Consider the following 19,002-nt stretch of genomic DNA (forward strand, 5'->3'; position numbering starts at 1 on the left):
CATGAATTCTAAAGGTTTTCTTTCTTTGTCTTTTTTTAGAAGATTTTATTCACTTGTGTGACAGAGAAAGAACACTAGCAGGGGGAGCAGGAGAGGGAGAAGCAGGCTCCCCTGAGCTGGGAACTGGATGCGGGTCTCCATCGGAGGACCCCGGGATCATGACCTGAGCTGAAGGCTGACACTTAACTGAGCCATCCAGGTGTCCCTAAAGGTTTTCTCACAGTCTAGAACTCTATGATAAAAAGCCAAAGTAAGTGATGAACTTTAAAGTCATCAAGATTTCAAAGCACAAAAGATAACAGAAGAGGGACTATTTTCTACTATACACACTGAACACTTACCGGTAACTGAAGCATCTCTCAAGCAAAAACACTGGCAGGTATGGGAATGTGTTGTCAACAACAAGAATTCACCATACACTGCAAATGATGTGATATTTGAAGCAACCTACAAGAAGGCAAAGGGAAAAGTTAGCTTTGTTACTTGGAGTCAATACTGAAAAGGATCCTACATCAAACCAAGCCTTGTTACCTCTGTGTCATTGATGAAAAAGCGACACCTATCACTCAGACCAAGGACACATTCCTGCAAAGAAATAAAACCGAAATTACAAACAACTCTAACCAAACTAGTTAAACCTAATTTTTCTATCCCTTAATTCTATTGCCCTGTGGTTTCATATCTAAGTCCATGTCAAGACTGAATAAAAAAGACACCCATCCTCATGGCTACCATCTTCTCAGCAGCCACCAAACCCCTCAACCCTCCTCTACCAGACCCTGTTCCTTTCCTTCATTCTCCTATCAGAGGGCATCATCATATCTACACTGATAGATTACAAATTCCAGAAGAGTAGGGATTAGTCAGCTGTTTTGTTCTACAACTGCTGTATCCTACCACCCACCACAATTATAGACATTCCAACATCTGATGAATGGCAAACTCCTGAATACTATTTTTGATATTACATTTCTGCTGTCCCCAAATGGTAAATAACACTAACTCTGATGATCTGTACAAGGGGGCTAAAAGTCTGCCAATCACATTCTCCTATCTCTTATAAGTTATTCCTTTTAGGAAAGGAATCAACTGGCCACTACATACATGTCAGACAATCTCTTAATTCCATTTCATAGATGAAAAAGCTGAGGTTCAGAAATTTCCCACTGTTGCCCTTAGAGGCAACAGTGCTCCCTTAGGAGCCCCAGATCTACCTCCAAAGCCCATATTCTTTTATAATGCCGGCAGTCCCTGGACCACTGCTCTAAGTGGTCGTTTTCTGCCCTGTGTTCACTTGCCTCTCCTCCAATCATGGCCAATTCAGTCTGTGTGCATGGATAAGGAAACTGAACAGGAAATCCACCGGGGTTCTTCCATGGCTCCACAGCCAGAGAGGGTGACTCTGCAGGATTGGCAGATGAAGTTTACACAAAGCGGGTATGCTCACTATGAAACTGTTACATCAATACTTGCTGAAACACTTAACATGCAATTTGGATCACTTTCCAAATATATTTTGGAAACTCATTAGAACACTCTGGTCCATTACAGAATACACCTCCAATTCTACACTACAGCTTAGGGTTTTCCAGGACAGTTAAAAGACCTAACCATCAACGTAGCCCTGATAAGAAACTCACAAGTAAACATTCTCAAGAATTAAACATTTATGTAAATCATAAACACGCTTTCCTAACATTCTGATACTCACCCCAAAAGTACTTAAGTATCTGGCCACCAGCCAGCTGCAATGCTACTGACTTGGTCTTGGAATTGCAACACAGACTGATGATGATTCCATCCACTGTCACAGATGAACTGATGAAAGCAAAAAAATAAAAAATTTTTTAAAAAAAGCAGGAATCAGAGTGTGAACAGACCACTTTTCTCAAAAGTAGTAGTATCCCACCGATTTTGCAGAAACAGGAAAAGAAAGAAACAATTTCCCTTTGGCCTGCACTGCCTATTTCAATACAAGATAGATATAATACATACACACAAATGCACGCATATACACATTGATAGACAGATACTGCCAGCAGAAGGCCAAATCGGTGGGATACTACTACTTTTGAGAAAAGTGGTCTGTTCACACTCTGATTCCTGCTTTTTTTAAAAAATTTTGGCTGATGATAAAGAATTTCAAATTTGGAGAAGCAGAAATGTGTACAACTTAGGTATTTCTATTATAAATTGCTCTACCTTTTATTATTTTTTAATTAAGCTTTTATTTTAATTCTAGTGTAGGTAACAGTGTTGCCTTACTTTCAGGTGTATAACAGAGCGATTCAACACTTCCAGACATCTGCTAGGGTTCATCACAGTAAGTGCACTCCTTAATCCCCATCACCTGTGTCACCCATCCCTTCCACCCCATCCGCTCTGTTTTTTAAATTTTTAAAATTTTTATTTTTTCAAGACTTTATTCTTTTGACAGAAAGAGATACAGTGAGAGAGAAAACACAAGCATGGGGAATTGGAGAGGGAGAAGCAGGCTTCCCCCAGAGGAGGGAGCCCAACGTGGGGCTCGATCCCAGGACCGAAGGCAGACGCCCAATGACTGAGGCCCCCCCGGCTGCTCCCAATCTGCTATTTTAAATTAAGCTCCTGGTTATTGGAGTTGTTGCATATAGCTAGAAAAATTTTCTGTACCCGTCCGGATATTCACAAAAAGCTTTGTAAAAACAGGAAGTACTATGTGTCAAAGAATAGGAGTTAACGAATACACTAGAATATGTTTTATGTACACAATGAAGAAACGTTCCTAAATTTTGCAGCAAGGGTTTTCATGGAAAACTGAAATCTAACTAAGAAACCCTTAATTACAAATGAGTGTGAAGATTAATATCAGCTTGTTTCAAGAGCGAAGTTTTGACAGGGGAAGCCTAAGGATTCTTGGAGATGTCCAGGCCGTGCCACCTACCGCTCAATGAGGCTTGCGTTACATGAAACAGCCTCACTCGTTACCTGAAACCTGTGACAAACATGCAGTGTGAAACCGAGGGCCAGGGAGCAATAAATTTTAGCAAAGAGAAAGAGAGATGACTTTCTAGCAGTACATGTAGTCAAGCGCCCAAGAGAACACAGAGAAGCCAAAAGCAGCATTCAGAAGTCACCATACCCACTGCAGTGCATGTACACAGACCTTATCATTGATCTTAGTAACTAACCAGGGTAACCACAGTGGCTAATTCTCTTGGGCTAACAGTTACCTGCTGGAGTGTAGTATATGCTGAATTAAAAATTTTAACACATCTTATAAATGTTTCGACCCATTTATTGGTATCTGTCCTGTGGTCCAGCACCCCTGGGTGCATTTTCAGGTTTGTATTGTGACATGACTCAAAACTACACTTAACCGTCTTGCTAAGTGTGTTTAACAAGGAAGCAGTTGCCCTCAACCTTGTTTGCTAGAAGTCAAAAGAGTCCTCCACCCAGCAAAGACAAAAGTGTAACCACACCGAATGCAGGAGCACATGGAATGCAGGAGCACACGGAATGCAGGGAAGTGTCGCCATACCTGATACTGAGCTGTCCGTGGTCGTCATCCATCTCGGAAGGGGCCACAGTCAGATGGTGAATGACAGACTGTACGCCGGAAGGACTGTGGCTTACAGCCAGGAAAACGTCTTCTTGAATCCAGGTGAGAAGGCTGAGCTTCAGAGGGTTTCCTTCTTGATCTTCACCATTCTCAAACTGAATTCTGTTTTAAATATTGAAGAATATTTAAATGAACTTAGTGATAATATGAATAAAGCTCTAATATCACTGAGATTTTCCTAAACGATTTTTAGATTTAGATTTTCCTAAAATGATTTTCCTAAACGAAGAATGAACCACCGTGTACAGAGTCAATTCCTAATTATTTAGAGAGACAAAACCTGCAGTAATGCCAGAATGTTTTTCTTTTTTTTTTTAATTTATTTGACAGACAGAGATCACAAGTAGACAGAGAAGCAGGCAGAGAGAAAGGAGGGAAGCAGGCTCCCCGCTGAGCAGAGAGCCCAATGTGGGGCTCGATCCCAGGACCCTGGGATCATGACCTGAGCCGAAGGCAGAGGGTTTAACCTGCTGAGCCACCCAGGTGCCCCCAGAATGTTTTTCTATTTATTTTCGTTTCCTATGTTCTGAGATCTTCAGGTTTGAAGAGAACACCTCAAGAAACTGACTACCCAAGAAAATCACTTGCCCCAGGCCTTACGTAACAAACCCCAGAGGTTTTCCACTGTCGCCACTTACCAACGTTCAAACCAGGCTCCAGCAGATGGTGTGGGTCTCGGCAGAGTGGGTTATTTTTAAGCATCTCATGTCATAATGACTAATTAGCTTCAGAAACGGATCTCTGGCCTCTAATACCTGCCTCCTGTAGCATTAATATCTCAGGGGACAGCAGATTTTTGCCAACTCAGGGGAACCCCTAATGTCTACTTCTCCAGCCTTTAAGCCTAAGTGACAAATCCTCAGCATGCACTAAAGAAGCTGCGTCACTACCCTGATCTTCCTACTCAACCAGCTCTCCCTGGTCTCAGTCCCTCCACTGCGTTCCTCCCCACATAGGGGCATTCCCATCTCTGGTTCCCTCCATCATGGCCAGTGCTCCCAGGGCCTTTCTGCCAGTCCTAAACTCATCTTTTCTTCAAAGATCAAGATAAGTATTCATGTCCTTCACGAAATCTCCTAAATGACCAGGAACTATCCTCTCAATTTTTTAAAAATCAAATTATATTCTAAATTGCCTTACACTTCCTAGTTTGCCTTAAGTCTGTCCTCTAGTGGGTTCAGTTCTGTGGAATGAAATAACCCACATAAATGTTCTTTGAAAACGACTAAGCATTATACAGACAGCCCCCAAATCACAGGTTGAAAATTTATACACATTCATTACCCATACTGCATATATTTAAGAAACATATTACTTATGAAATTCAGTTAGTTTATTGTCCCTATTAATTTATAAATAAATTAATTTATTTACAGTGATTACAAACATAGGCTTATCAAGTAGAATTAAGTCTTGGATTCTCACAGAAGTTGTATTATAATTAACAATTAGCTTCAGGGTCATTTTACAATACTTACAGTGCACCGGAGGTACTCATTTATACCTAACCATTTATAATACTGTTTTAATGAGAAAATGCAGTCTGATTTCCAACCTGGGAAACTCAACATGCAGCAACCCAAAGTTCTGGAGTTGTGGGATGGGACAAAGACCGCATTCGGTCAACCTTACGTGAACAACGCAGACCCCCTCATGTACATAAGTCAATGCGGCTTGTTACCATCCTCATCTCCGCCTTTCCCACACAGAGAACCAAGGGCTACTGGAGGAAATGGGTTCTAAGCCAGCTACCATCTTGGCTCCATTGCCACCCATCAGCACGTGGCATTCAGATCTATAGATAACTGACTTCCCCATCTACAGATAACTGACTTCCCCAGCTGACTCAAACACCAGGGCCCAGGCATTGTATCTACTTCTTGTTCCACTCAGCAACAGCCTTGGAATAGTAACAGCTACTCCCAGAGGTCCAAATTAATTGCAAACAACCTACTTGTATCTCTTTTCCAGATGAGGTGTTCTAAGAGAAACTTTAAATCCATTTCCACCCACAGCTCCCAGCTTCACTGTAGAATCCACACTTGGACTATCACCTAAAACACAAGAACAGTTACTATCACAGTAAACTACACACATTTTCCCTGATGCTAAAAGTATTGAATTCTGCATTTAATGGGTTCTAGAAGGTAATCCACTTTAGATATAGAGAGATAAGAAACAACCACATCACAACCTCTTTCTTAAATCTCTGTCTGCCTTTCAGACTGAAAATTCAGGACCATTTGAAAACAAGGCTGTCAGTATCATGTGCCAGTATAATTTACAACATAATCATAGAACTCAAAATAAAAACACCTTTCCACTTCTCCTGGACATCAGGAAAGCAACTAGCAACTGACAGAAATGGGATGGTGGAAGGACAACTGGATTAAAAGCTACAACACGTAAGCCGAGATCCTTGTCCGTTCTTGTTCGAGCAAAGTGCAAACACCCTAGCATTCTCTTCCCTCCTCTATGTAACAGAAAAACACCAGCTCTGATGCTGCTCCTAGGAAGGCTGTGAGATCAACTAGAAATATGTGCAAAGGCAATGAGAACCGTAAACCATGTTAAAGACACATAAGATACTATGCTACTTCCAGGGTGAATGTTATTCTTAAATCATTGACTCTTTAAGTTCAACAAACAAAAGGAAGTGCTCTTATAAACCAGAGTGGGGTTAGCCTCCCCCACCCACCAAAATTCCCACAAGTCAATTATATATCAATTATATATCAAGATCAATTATATATCAATCAATTATATACCTCCATATATATTATCATAATAATGATATTAATTACAAACGTCAAAGTTTTTAGAAACACTGGAGCTAAGGCAACACCACACTGTAATTTGATTTTGTGCAAGAGGGACTTGGCTCAGAACGTCTTAGTAACAATTTTTGAACATACCACATTTATAAACAGAAATCTGGTTACTGGCGTCTAGGATTGCAAGGTCGTTACTCTTCTGGGGGTGTGCAGAGAACACGACCTGATTCACAGGGTGTGGGAGCAGCAGTTGGTAGGTGCACATGGGAGGTGGAACCACACTCTGTCGGAAGACTGTCACCAATACCCTGTCTGTGTATGAGAGGAGAGATTAGATACATGGATGTTTAATTTGTAAAATGGAGCATGTGACAGCACAGTACCACTAAGAATGGGGGTAGAAAACATACAGCAATTCCTAAAAATCTTTGCTTTTTTTTTTTTTTAATATAAATAAGCTTAAACACAATATACAGGGAAAATTATGTATCAGGGCTCTGTATCTGACTCTGTCACCTCCAGTCCAGTTGGACTCCTCTGGAGTTGGAGTCCAACTCTTATGAAAAAGGGGAAGAAGGCCAGGGTTCCAGCTTGAAACTGAGGCCAGAAACCAAGCCAGACTGAACCAAGGGTACGATTCTCTTGAAAATCGTTAAACGACTCCCTATGTATGTTTTTAGTAATAAGACATATCTGATTAAACCCTCTGGACAAAACACAGAATTATAAAATCTATATTAGGACTACTACACAGAACACAGAACAAAATTAGCACACCCAGGCACATTACAATCTTAGAAACAAAGTTTTTCTTTATGTTAGCAGCAGTAAGTAAACTGTCTTTTTAGGTGAAATTGCCCCAATTTCCTCCCCCTCATCAAACAAAATCCTCACACTAGACAGTTGTCTGTGACTTGAACATACTGTACAGATTATATAATTAATAAGTATTATGTCAAAAAGCAACCCAAATCGGGGGGTGCAAGGGTCAATGTAAATCTGTGTCAGGGCACAAAGGTAAGGCCAGCACGCCCAATGTCACAGGACCACTGCTGTCTTTCTCCACACCTGGGGTCAAATTTTCAATGTCTTCAAAGAGCAGACAAGTAAATTCATGAAGACTACAGATGTAATGGGGGTGGGCAGCAGCAGGGGTGACGAAGGACTATGGTTCTCAGAAGAGTACATGCCCCCTCTAAGGGCATCCCTATTCAATCAAAACAAAACACGAAGTAAAAATAAACCAAACCACCAAAGCACCACACACATCAAAATTCCCCAATTTTAATCAAACCACCACATCTGCAGGCACAGGCTCATGGACATACTTCCCAGCTCCTTACTTCCATCAATGACAGCTACGTTTGCCATGTCACTAGAATTGTCTCCCAAGCTCCGGTCAGTTGTCCAGTGCCAGTCGTAGCAGAGGTAACGCCAGCCCTGACACAGAATGTGCAGCCGGGACGGGGTCACCGGGTCCCACATCAGAGACACGAGCTTGCTCTTCCCGCAGGTGCTGAAGGGCAGACTCTGCTTGAGATACCAGTGATAGTTCCCCACAGTCCAGAGCTGCACTGCAACGGGAAACACAAGGACGGCCATCAGATGTCAGACAACCAGACTTCCCATCACCTCCCGGACAGGGGATGGGGGATATTGTTTCTTTTTCAAATGACCCCTCCTGCTCAGCATCTTCATCCAAATAATACTGTCAACAATAATAGTCAAGAAGTAGTTTTCCATGGGGATGAACGAAGGCCAGAAGCACATATGTTCAGGTTATCTCTACTTTCAAACTTTAGGATCACGAGGACAGAAAGTTACTAGGATGACAGTGCTTTAGTGAGTTGTTTTTTTTTTTTTTTAAAGATTTTATTTATTTATTTGACAGACAGAGATCACAAGTAGGCAGAGAGGCAGGCAGAGATAGAGAGAGAGAGAGAGGGAAGCAGGCTTCCTGCGGAGCAGGGAGCCCGATGCAGGGCTCGATCCCAGGACCCTGAGATCATGACCCGAGCCGAAGGCAGCAGCCCAAACCACTGAGCCACCCAGGCGCCCCGTGAGTTGTTTTTTCATACAGATTTATACAGAAGAAAATCAGGCAAGTAGATTAAAAGTATTAAAACACTCAATCTGAGAGCTCGAGATTAGTATCTCTCTGCTGTATTAGGCTGATTCTTTTCCCCCAGGTGCTTTCCCTACAGTTATGCCCCAGGTGATCTGTTATTAAGCATGACTCAGCTCTCAGAATAATCACTACTTATCCTTTATCAGGAGCCGTCCCTTCCAACATCTTTTCAAAGAGTAAGACCTAATGCTGGGGTAGGGAGGAGATGGGAGAGATACTGGTCAAAGAGCACAAACTCTTGAGTTCAAGTTCCGGGATGCTGATGAACAGCACGCTGACTACAGGTAACAGCCTGTACGGTACACCTGAAAGCTGCTGTGAGACTACGTCTTAAATATTCTCACCATGTTAACCAAACTGGGAATTACGTGAAGTGAAGGATGTTAACCAACTTCACTGTGGTAAACACGTCACAACATATACATGTATCACATCGTCCCAGTGTGCATCTTAAGCTTACACAGTACTGGGGCTCAATAAAGCTGGGGGGAAAAGACCTAATCATGTCGAAAGCAATCTTTAAACACTTCTACCAAGCTGTAAGTTGCTGTTAGACCATATACTCCTGTTCTGTGAGGACAAAGGGGCTGTTCCTATGCCACACTTTTATCCCGAACATACCACACTGCCAGCCCCTGCCACCCGGCCTAATCAGTGGTCCGCAACTCTGGCTGCATGTTATCACTAACTTGGGAGCTTTTTTATTTTTTTAATTAAGCATTGACGAATAGTCCCCATTCTAACACACTGAATCCAACTCTGAGATGAGGCCTGGATGGCATTTTCTTCCTAAAGGTACAGCCAGCATTGAGAAGGGCTGTGCCATGAATGAATAAACAAATCACTTCTAGACAACATCTCAGTTCTAATGACTAAAAAGTTTGAAAGCCACTTAAAGAATAAGCAACTAAAAAGATTTATGAACAAAAATATTCAGTGTGTTGCTGTTGACAGGAAAAATTACAAAAATTCAAGTGCCTAACAGCATGAGATTTAATAAAATGTGGCACAAATGAGTATTACAGCAATTTAAAGTGATGCCCATGGGTACTTGAAATGGAAACGTTTGTGACATTATAAATCTACATGTATCATATACATAACTGAGATCAGAGCTATATTGTTTCATACACATAAAATCTGGAAAACAAGAAAATTTTAATAGTGCTCATTACTGAGCAATAGAATTATGGAGAAACTTGTTTCTTCTCATCCTTACTTTCTGATACTTTCATATACTACACAGACACTGAAAAATACTTATCTACAATATGATCTACAATAAAAAGGTAGAGAGACGGTTCTTTCTTGTAGCTAATGCCATTTCTCTTTCACTGCTACAGCTTTTCCAGCACTTCACCTTCCTGCAGCAACACCATCCATGCAGAGGAAGCACTGATGGCTTGTGACAGTTGGTTTCATTTGTCGACTTGGCTAGGCTATGATGCCCAGCTATTTAAACAAACACTAGTCAAGATAGTGCTGGAAGGTTATTTGGTAGATGTGATTACCTTTCACAATCAACTTTAAACACAAAAGAGTATCCCTCAGAACGTGGGTCTCATAGAAAGTTTATGGTCTTAAGGGCAAAAACTGAGGTTTCCCAGAAAAGGAATTCCTTAAGACTGTATCACAGAACCTGCCTGAGCTCCAGACCATATGTCAGTCCTTACAGACTTAAGACTCAAGACGGCAACATCAACTCTTCACTGAATTTCCAACCTGCCAGCCTGCCCTGAGTCTATTTGTCTAGAGAATCCTGACTGATACGTGACTAAGATCGATAAATAATCAAAACTAAACGACTCCCTCATTTCCACCTATCTATCCCCTCAGTTACCTCTGATTCTACTACAGGACAAAGGGCAAGGGAGAAAAGCAACTCCACAGCCTACTACTTTCAACCACATTTTATGCAGTGCAAGGCTCAGATACTAGCACTGTCTCACCATAGGTTTGTAGCGTGCACTTTTCTTCCCTCTGAAGGTCTTCCAGCCAAACTGCAAGCACAGTGGAATCTGCATTCCAGAGCAGGCCATTTACCTAGTAGGAAAAAAAAGACGTGTCGCTGGCTTTTAACTATGTATATATTTCAAAATCCTTATCAGAGCTGAATTCCCTGCTCTCACAAGCCAAATAATCCTACTACTTGAGCTGATGCCAGACTATAAATTATGAATTTAATAAAGCAAATCTAGGTAATATGTCATTATGTGTAGGAGATGTTAAAAAAATGCATTATTCTTAAAAATTTAAGACTTAGCCAAATGCAAGTTGACATTTTTAGACAGCAAGTTGGCATTTTTAGACATTTTTAGAAATCTGAACATGAACTAGGAATTAATAGTAAAGAATTATTACTAATCTTGTAAGGTGTGATAATGGACCTACCTGCTAGAAATGAATATTAAAGATACAATTTCTAAAATTAAAACCCCAGGAAATAAAAATGTGTGCGTTTAGGTTAGAAAGCAGTGACTGCGTGAAAATGCTACAAAACGTTGGCATCTTTTGAAAGTGAGTACAAAGGACATGGGCGTTCATTAAATTCTTCTCTCAACTTTAACTTCAATTTTTAATTTACTTGCAACATAATTTTAGATATTTATGTTTATATAATTAAAGCTCACCATTTGGTGTTTCTGTGACCCTAATGGGACACAAGTCATTTAAGGTTTAAATGTTATTAATGAAAAATACCTACCACTGGAAGCACCATGCTTTTGTTCAAATATGAGATTTTCTATTTCTATCTGTGTTTTACCTAGGGTACAAAAGAATGCCATTTCTTCTTTGTCAAAGGTCCTTAAAAAAAAAACTCTCTTTCAAAAAAGATTCAATTATAAGAAACCACTATTTTTATCGCTGTCTACTCTGGAGCTTCTCTTTACACATCCATTCAGATAAAAGCCTCTATAGCTGTGGGAAGTCCTCTCAATTTGAAACAACTCAGGCACTTACCTTAACCTCATCTTTGAGGAAAGGAAGCGTAAAATGTCCATGAAGAAGGCCATTTTTCTCAAAGAACACAATATCCTGCTGATTGGGTTTCTCTTGGGTAGATGCAATCAAACTACCTGAGGGCCTTAAAGCAAACCCCGAGCGTTAGGACATCTGAAAGCACAGCCCGTGGGCTAAGAGCAAGAGGAAAGTCAGAGAAATGATTTTTCCAACAAAAAATTTCGACCCAAGGAAGGTTTAAACTTCACGTCTCTTGCCAAGCACTTCAGTCTGCCCAGAGGAGATGCCTCTTCCGAATCTGCACAAAGGTTCCATTTACCCACAAAGACTTACAAATTTAGACTGCACCAGTGTGACTTCTAAAAAGGAAAACAATAAATTTCTAAAACTACTCCAAATATAATGTCTTATAAAAACATAATGTAGCTCTCCTTCAAGCCTATGACTTCAGCGACTATTCCAGGCTCAGGTGCTTCGTAAGAATTCTCAATCGACTTAAAATATCCCAATCACCTCATCTTGTTCATATTTGTCTCTACGGTTTTAATTTAAATCCCTCTCTTTGCTCCATCATTCAGTCGTCATTCAAACACTGGTAGGAAACATGACATCTAAAACCCAGAGACCTAGGGGTTTGGCATGTAACAGATGCTACTGAAAAGGAAACATTTCTTCGGACTTTACTCAGGGCAGCTGCAGAGACCAGACAGGAGGTAAACTGAGCCTGAATCCAGCCTGCATTTTCCTCGGCAAGCAGAACCCTCCAGTGAAAGAGCTTGTGGGCTGTGCAGAGAAGAGACCCCTTTTCCCAGTTTTCACCAGAGCTCCACTGCCCCATAGAGCTTTGTAGACTATGACTTCCCTTCTAAGCACCACTCTCTGCGATACACAGTGGCTTCATACAGGCCTGCCCTATAAGTTGTCAAACGTGCGGGCCTTGGAATGACATCTGTGAAGAAGCTCTGAATCCATTACGCAAATTGAATTCAAAATGAAGAAAAATGAAAACAAAAAAGATATGGGCTTATGGACAAATGAGAAGTTAATATCCTTCTGAGTTACTTTAACACCTGTACTCAACAGGTACCACTATCCCTACCAGTAGTTCCAAGATCCTCTCAGAGGAAGAAGTTAACAAAGTTTCTTCTCCAACTCACTTCCAAGCCAGAGCTGGTCCCAGTCCTGCCACAGGCTCACTGGTCGACTGCAAAGCAAATTCTCGGTTCCAAACTCTGACCTTCCGAGCTCCTGGGCAGCAGGCAGGGTCAAAATAAACAAACTTAGAATTTTGTCAAGTCAGAACTATTCAAACATCTCATTAATGAAAACCACCAAGTAGATTAATCTGGTTAAGAATTTATACCCAACAGGTAGGAGGCTGGACCAGATGACTTCAAAGAATTCCTCTAGTTCTTAGCTCTAAATGCATTTAATATCTGAAGCAGCACCTTGTATGTATAATTTTAGAAAGCAAAAGGAAGAGGGGCGCCTGGGTGTCTCAGTGGGTTGGGGCCTCTGCCTTTGGCTTGGGTCGCACTCCCAAGGTCCTGGGATCAAGCTCCCGTGGGGCTCCCTGCTCAGCGGGGAGCCTGCTTCATCACCCCAACACCTGCCTACTTATAATCTCTGTCAAATAAATAAATAAAATCTTTAAAGAAAAAAAGAAAGAAAGTGAAAGGAAAAATCCTCCTTGAACTTCATTAATTTTTTTTTTCTTTAACTGCAATTTATTTCCATACCTGTCTCTGGGCAAACAACACTCACAGCAAAAAACTGGCCGTCACCACGCCACGTCACTTGTGGTCTATGGTCATCCCAGGGCAAAGCCGACTCGTACTAAAGAGGTGAAGGAGCACAAATGTTACTGGAGGACTTAAATGGCCCAGAATCAAACAAGCCCCAGCCTATTAAAGTTACATCTTTTACATGAGGTTTCAGCTATCTAGAAAACCAACTTCACAGAATCCTCAAGAAGCCTTCTAGAAGGTCTCTTAGGCCCAGAAATCATCAAGAAAAGAGAATAAAACAAAATCTGTCTTTAGGCATTAAAAAAAAAAGTAGCCTCCAAGCACAGCAACATAGGAAAAGAGCTGCACATCTGGATATTAAATAAAATGAGCTCAGGAATCTGCCAGGTATCTAGGATAAGGAAATAAAATGTTTCATTTATCTAAATCTAAGAGGGTAGACTTCTGGTTCTTTGATGACTGTGTAAGCTTCACAATAGTACAGAGACGAGTTAAGAAGATGAGAGGAAGGCAGGCAGGGAAAACCTGAGGCAGTAAAACCAGTAGCAATGGGCGAAAACACAGAAGAACTCTATGTTCCACAGTATGGAAAGAAGAATGGTCTCAATCCTGCATCTCAATCCTAAAGGCCGTGAAGAGAGAAATTCCCCATTCCAGTAACAGGGTGCAGCAGAATGGTACTAGTGCCACACTCTACACAGGAGGGAGTACACAGGCCATCGAATAAGACCTAATCTCAATGACATTGCCCTATGGTGGAGAACACAAACTCCTCTAGCGAAGGGTTAAGAGATGACAGATGAGAACTCATTATGGATGGACAATGTAAATGACAGGCAGTGTATTACTGATCCACCTGTCCCACGGAGCTCATGGAAACGTCTACATGTAACATAAATGATATGCTTCCATTTGCTCAGCCCAAATCTTGCGATCCTTCTCAATTCTTCTCTCTCACCCCACATTTAACCCATTATCACTAACTCCTATAGTTCTACCTTCAAAAGGTATTCATAAAAAAGGAAAACAAAGAATTTCATCCAAAGGGAAAAAAAGTCATACAAAGTATCTAATATATATATGTAGGAAAAAAGTGTGAAAACACCCATGTAAATGATCAACAGCGAATGAAAGGCAGCAGCTCTTTCTGGAAAGGAAAGAAAGAGTAAGAGGAAAAGATACACAAAATGTTTCATTTCTATCTGTGATGATATATTTTTTAAACTGAGAATTGGTTATAATTAATCTCTATACAGAGAAGAAATTACAAAGCAACTTGGCAAGAAAAAAGGTCTTTCTAGAATGACTCTTTCCCTGAGGGCTCAAAACAGTTTCAGTTTTACTAAAGCACAAGAGCTCTGTCCATTATCAGCCTATAAGAGGACACGCAGAGTTTCTGGTAGATAGCAAAACTTCTCTATTTGTTCCAGTCAAGGCTCTGTATCCATAGAACCAATCTTACCATTTGCACCTGAAAGGCTGCTTGCCGGCCTTCCGATCCGTGGAACTGCGTCTCCTTCCTGCCCCATCCAACAGTGATAAACTTGCCTACGGAACAATGGACAGAGAACAGGCAAGACAACCAATAAGTTAAATGAAAAAAAGCAGTTTCACTGCTATTCTTTATTAAGTTAGTCATTGGAAATTATTTGAGTCCTCTCGGACCTCTCAATACATTGACCAGCACTCAATATTTGAAAAACCAATATTCCATATTATACACAGCAATGATTTTTGAAGAATTTGAAATGGTCTTATTTGGAAAAGCACTTTACTGCCATCTTATATATTCTGAATTCCCTTGATAACAGTCAACAATTCCCACTATGCAAGTAAAAAGAATGAAAATGAAGAATTTACAAGACACGTCCATAGATAAGAACATTAAACTCAAGACGAGAGTTGGGAATAAAATTCTGATTATAAGCATTCAATCAACTAAATGTATCCCATCTCCCTATCGGTGGTGGAAGGAACTTTAGATTACAGAGTTCACTCCTCACACAGACACAGACTGTGGAAGTGGCCAAAATTAGAACACAGGTTATTTGCCTTCTAGCCTGAGGTTCTCTTTAAATCGTAGTCTTTCTCTCGCATAAAATATGAAATCAGAGATGCTAAAATAATGCAGCCCCCTGCTCCTGGAGGAGGATCAGGCATCTACTGGCAACAGGTACTACCAAGATGTCTCTAAAAGCATCAGCCAGATCCAAACCCCAATACTTCCCTCCTGTCACTGCTTCTGATGAAGCAGGGCTATTTTTATAGTTTCTATATATTATGGGTCAGCATGACATTTCCTGTCTGCTTTGCATGGGCACATGTGAGTATTATAATACCTCAAAGTGTACCTTGCAACTGTCTATGAGCAGCAATACCTACCCCAGTGCACACCCTTGTGCTTCTGAAACCTTCCAGAGATCTCTCTTCCAAAGAGATGTAAAGGACCAAGGAATGAAGCAAGACGACTGTCCCAATGGGAGTAGACAGTATGCGATGGGGTTATAGCAGGGATCAGCAAACTACAGCCTATGTCTACATTTACAAATAAAGTTTTAATGGGCACATGTGGGCAGCTCAGTTGGTTAAGCATCTGCTTTTGGCTTAGGTCACGATACTGGGGTCTTGAGATCGAGCCCCACACGGGGCTCCCTGCTCAGCGAGGAGTCTGCTTCTCCCTCTCCCTCTGCCACTCCCCCTGCTCGTGCGCATGCTCTATCAAATAAATAAAACTGCATCTAAAGAAAAACAACAAAGTTTTATTGGAACACAGAGGTGCTCATTCCTTTATGTGTTGTCTACAATTGCTTTCACACTACAATTGTAGAGGTGAGTAACCTCAAGAGAGGCTAAGTGGCCTGCGAAGCTGAAAATAACTCCTATCCAACCCTTCACAGAACAAGTTTGTCGACCCCTAGGTTAGAGGAAAAATACCTACTCACAACTCCACAGACTGATTTTTTTTGTACTGACATATATATATCTAAGACCTAAGACTCTAACTTGGATACCTTCTCCCTTGACTTACACTCCTCTATTAGGCTTCTTCTGAAAAAGTTAGTGGGATTAGCCAGGCCCAGTGCACTTCCCCATCCAAAGATATGCTGGTTACTTCTATCATCAAAACAGATGCCCAGGAATTCCACCAGGGATCCTGGACTCTTCCAGTACCATACCTGCTCCTACCAATTTCACCTTCTCCCAAGACTGGGAGGTTCCCTCCCTGCCACTGACTCCCAATCCATGGGTCTGGCCTATCCTGAGCTCCAGCTCCTTGTATCTTCGTACTCCACATGGTGATCCCATTGGGCCCTTAAACAAAACCCAGAACAGAACTCGCCACCTCTCGCTTAGAGCCCAGCACTTCCCTACCTTCCCTCTTAGTTGCTGCCATCTTTATTCCCATCACCTGACTTCTGACTAGAGTCCCACTAACTCTTTCTTCCTCACCTTACACACCCAAGCCCATTTATTTCACTTTTTAAACTGCTATTTCTCAAACTGGCTAGAATGGCAGGGGAACCATGCATACATAGTGCAAAGACATTTCTCAGATAATTCCAAAAATGTATGCCCCTTTCTGAGAACAAAATCTTTTCCTGAATTCACTCCTCCTTTTAGCCCCACACCCAACTTATCTGGATTCCTGTACCTCTCCTATCTGATCACCCTTCCTCCAGCCTCTGCCCTCTCCACTAATCAACCAATCTTGCATCATCAAAACCTTTAATGGTTGATCATCTGTATATCCAAATTCCCTACCAAATTTAATCAAAATCTATCCTGTTTACTTCAAGCCACACTCATGTCCTGCCAGCAGCAATACAGAAGTACTCCCAGCTGCCTCAACAAGCCGTGACTCACTGAGGAAGCATATGTGCCTTGAAATGGACTAACCCATTGCTTAGACCATTCCTCTCCACCCTCAACTCTCACCAACCCAAAACGACTTCGGCCCGGCCAAGACTCAGTTCACTCCAGCCTGGTCTGGGAGGTCTTCCCTCCCCACTGCTCCCTCCCTCCCCTCATGCTACCCTAATACCTACACATCACACTATTATGGGACTCCTCAAAGGAAGACCTGAATTATCCACAGCACCAAACACACTGCTGTGTTCATAGCACCTACTCAAAAATCATTTCTGAGTAAACTGTTTTTGAATGAATAAATGAGTAACAATTTTGTAAATGATTTCTCAGAGTTGGCAGAACATGAAGGCATGAGGTCAGGAATCAACAAAAGTAAAATCACTTCTCCCCTCATCCCTTTCTCCAATCAGGCCATCTATCCGGTGTCCTCATGTTGGTCAGGGCTTCTTACATACGATAAACCCCTGCCCCCTTCTCCCCTTTCAATAGTACCACAGATTCAAGGCCCAAATCACCTCAGCTACATATAAGCAAGATAACAATCTGATGATTCCCAGGAAAATGTAGAGTCAGGTCTAATAAGCAAGAACTAAAAATCAGCCTTCTATCCAACTTCTCTTGTTTTTGCCCCAAAACTGTACCCCAGAAATGCTCTCTTTATTTTAGCTAGCACAGTTCCTTTCATTGAAGTCCCAGCCTAAGCCTGTCCTGAGCACTGGGCAACAACTATGCAGGCACCATTAAGCAGATTTCTGTTCCCCAGGTTACTGGCAAAGTGAACTCTCAGACTCAGAGAGGCACCAGCCTCTTACAGTCTGGAACAGGCTAAAGGAATGGGCTTCTCAGACATTTAACGCACAAGGCCTCATGTTTCATAATTTGGGGGATTTATAATGTGGCTATTAATGTACAAGAAAATGGGGGCGGCTGGGTGGCTCAGTAGGTTAAGCCTCTGCCTTCGGCTCAGGTCATGATCCCAGGGTCCTGGGATGGAGCCCCGCAGCGGGCTCTCTGCTCAGCAGGGAGCCTGCTTCCTCCTCTCTCTCTCTGCCTGCTTCTCTGCCTACTTGTAATCTCTGTCAAATAAAATAATAAATTTAAAAAATCTTTTAAATAAAAAAATGTACAAGAAAATGATCAAACCTGAGAGGAACTTCAGATCACAAAATGTTTCGAACAAAGTTATACTCACTTTCACCAAAATCATCCTGGTGGATCTGCTGTTCCATGATTGGTTCAAAGTCTTTTGTCATCATAATTAGGGTCTGTTGACCTTGGATAGGCACAAACAAGAATGATTTTGTTTTCATGTAACAAATTCGGCATTTTGTAAGTAACTACAACACTGGAAGTTATGGAACTGGAGTGGAGGAGTTTAGAGTCAGAATAGGGAAGATAAAATTCGTTCTAAATATTTTGACTCTCACTTGAAAAAAGAAAAAAAGGGGGCACCTGGATGGTTCAGTGGGTTAAAACCTCTGCCTTCGGCTCAGGTCATGATCCTAGGGTCCTGGGATCAAGCACCACATCGGGCTCTCTGCTCAGCAGGGAGCCTGCTTCCTCCTCTCTCTCTGCCTCCCTCTCTGCCTACTTGTGGTCTCTGTCTGTCAAATAAATAAATAAAATCTTAAAAAAAAAAAAAAAGAAAGAAAAAAGAAAAAAAAAAATCTTTGACCAGCTAAGTTAGTTGGTGCTTATTCTCAGCCATTTATGTATGGAGAGCTAAAATAAAAGTCTACCTAGGCTTCCTCTACTAACTTCAACACTTCACCAAGGTATCTTTTCCAACACACACCTCATGGGGGGGGGGGGGTCCCAGCTTACAGAAACTCATCTGGAATGAAAAGACTTAAAGGAAAAACAGTAATTTTTAAAAGCTCATGAGAGCTCCTAAAAGAGCTGTAAAAGCAGTCTTTAGAA

General features: G+C 41.5%; 1 protein-coding gene across 4 annotated transcripts in view; it reads right to left on the reverse strand.

Moving 5' to 3' along the window:
• The window catches only part of ELP1 (elongator acetyltransferase complex subunit 1), a 59,345-nt gene that overhangs the window by 33,194 nt on the left and 7,149 nt on the right, over nucleotides 1–19,002 (reverse strand). For all 4 annotated transcript variants that reach the window (XM_082696851.1, XM_082696853.1, XM_082696854.1 and 1 more), the window contains exons 5-18: nucleotides 18,275–18,355; nucleotides 14,675–14,760; nucleotides 13,204–13,300; nucleotides 12,622–12,712; nucleotides 11,465–11,588; nucleotides 10,453–10,546; nucleotides 7,719–7,949; nucleotides 6,517–6,687; nucleotides 5,556–5,655; nucleotides 3,521–3,703; nucleotides 1,712–1,818; nucleotides 1,299–1,402; nucleotides 532–585; nucleotides 342–447 (exon numbers count right to left, since the gene is read on the reverse strand). In XM_082696851.1, the coding sequence (XP_082552977.1) occupies nucleotides 342–447; nucleotides 532–585; nucleotides 1,299–1,402; nucleotides 1,712–1,818; nucleotides 3,521–3,703; nucleotides 5,556–5,655; nucleotides 6,517–6,687; nucleotides 7,719–7,949; nucleotides 10,453–10,546; nucleotides 11,465–11,588; nucleotides 12,622–12,712; nucleotides 13,204–13,300; nucleotides 14,675–14,760; nucleotides 18,275–18,355 (1,629 nt within the window). The remainder of the gene's footprint in view (nucleotides 1–341; nucleotides 448–531; nucleotides 586–1,298; nucleotides 1,403–1,711; nucleotides 1,819–3,520; nucleotides 3,704–5,555; nucleotides 5,656–6,516; nucleotides 6,688–7,718; nucleotides 7,950–10,452; nucleotides 10,547–11,464; nucleotides 11,589–12,621; nucleotides 12,713–13,203; nucleotides 13,301–14,674; nucleotides 14,761–18,274; nucleotides 18,356–19,002) is intronic.

The sequence above is a fragment of the Mustela nivalis genome, assembly GCF_964662115.1.
Source record: "Mustela nivalis genome assembly, chromosome: 13".
NCBI lineage: Eukaryota > Metazoa > Chordata > Mammalia > Carnivora > Mustelidae > Mustela > Mustela nivalis.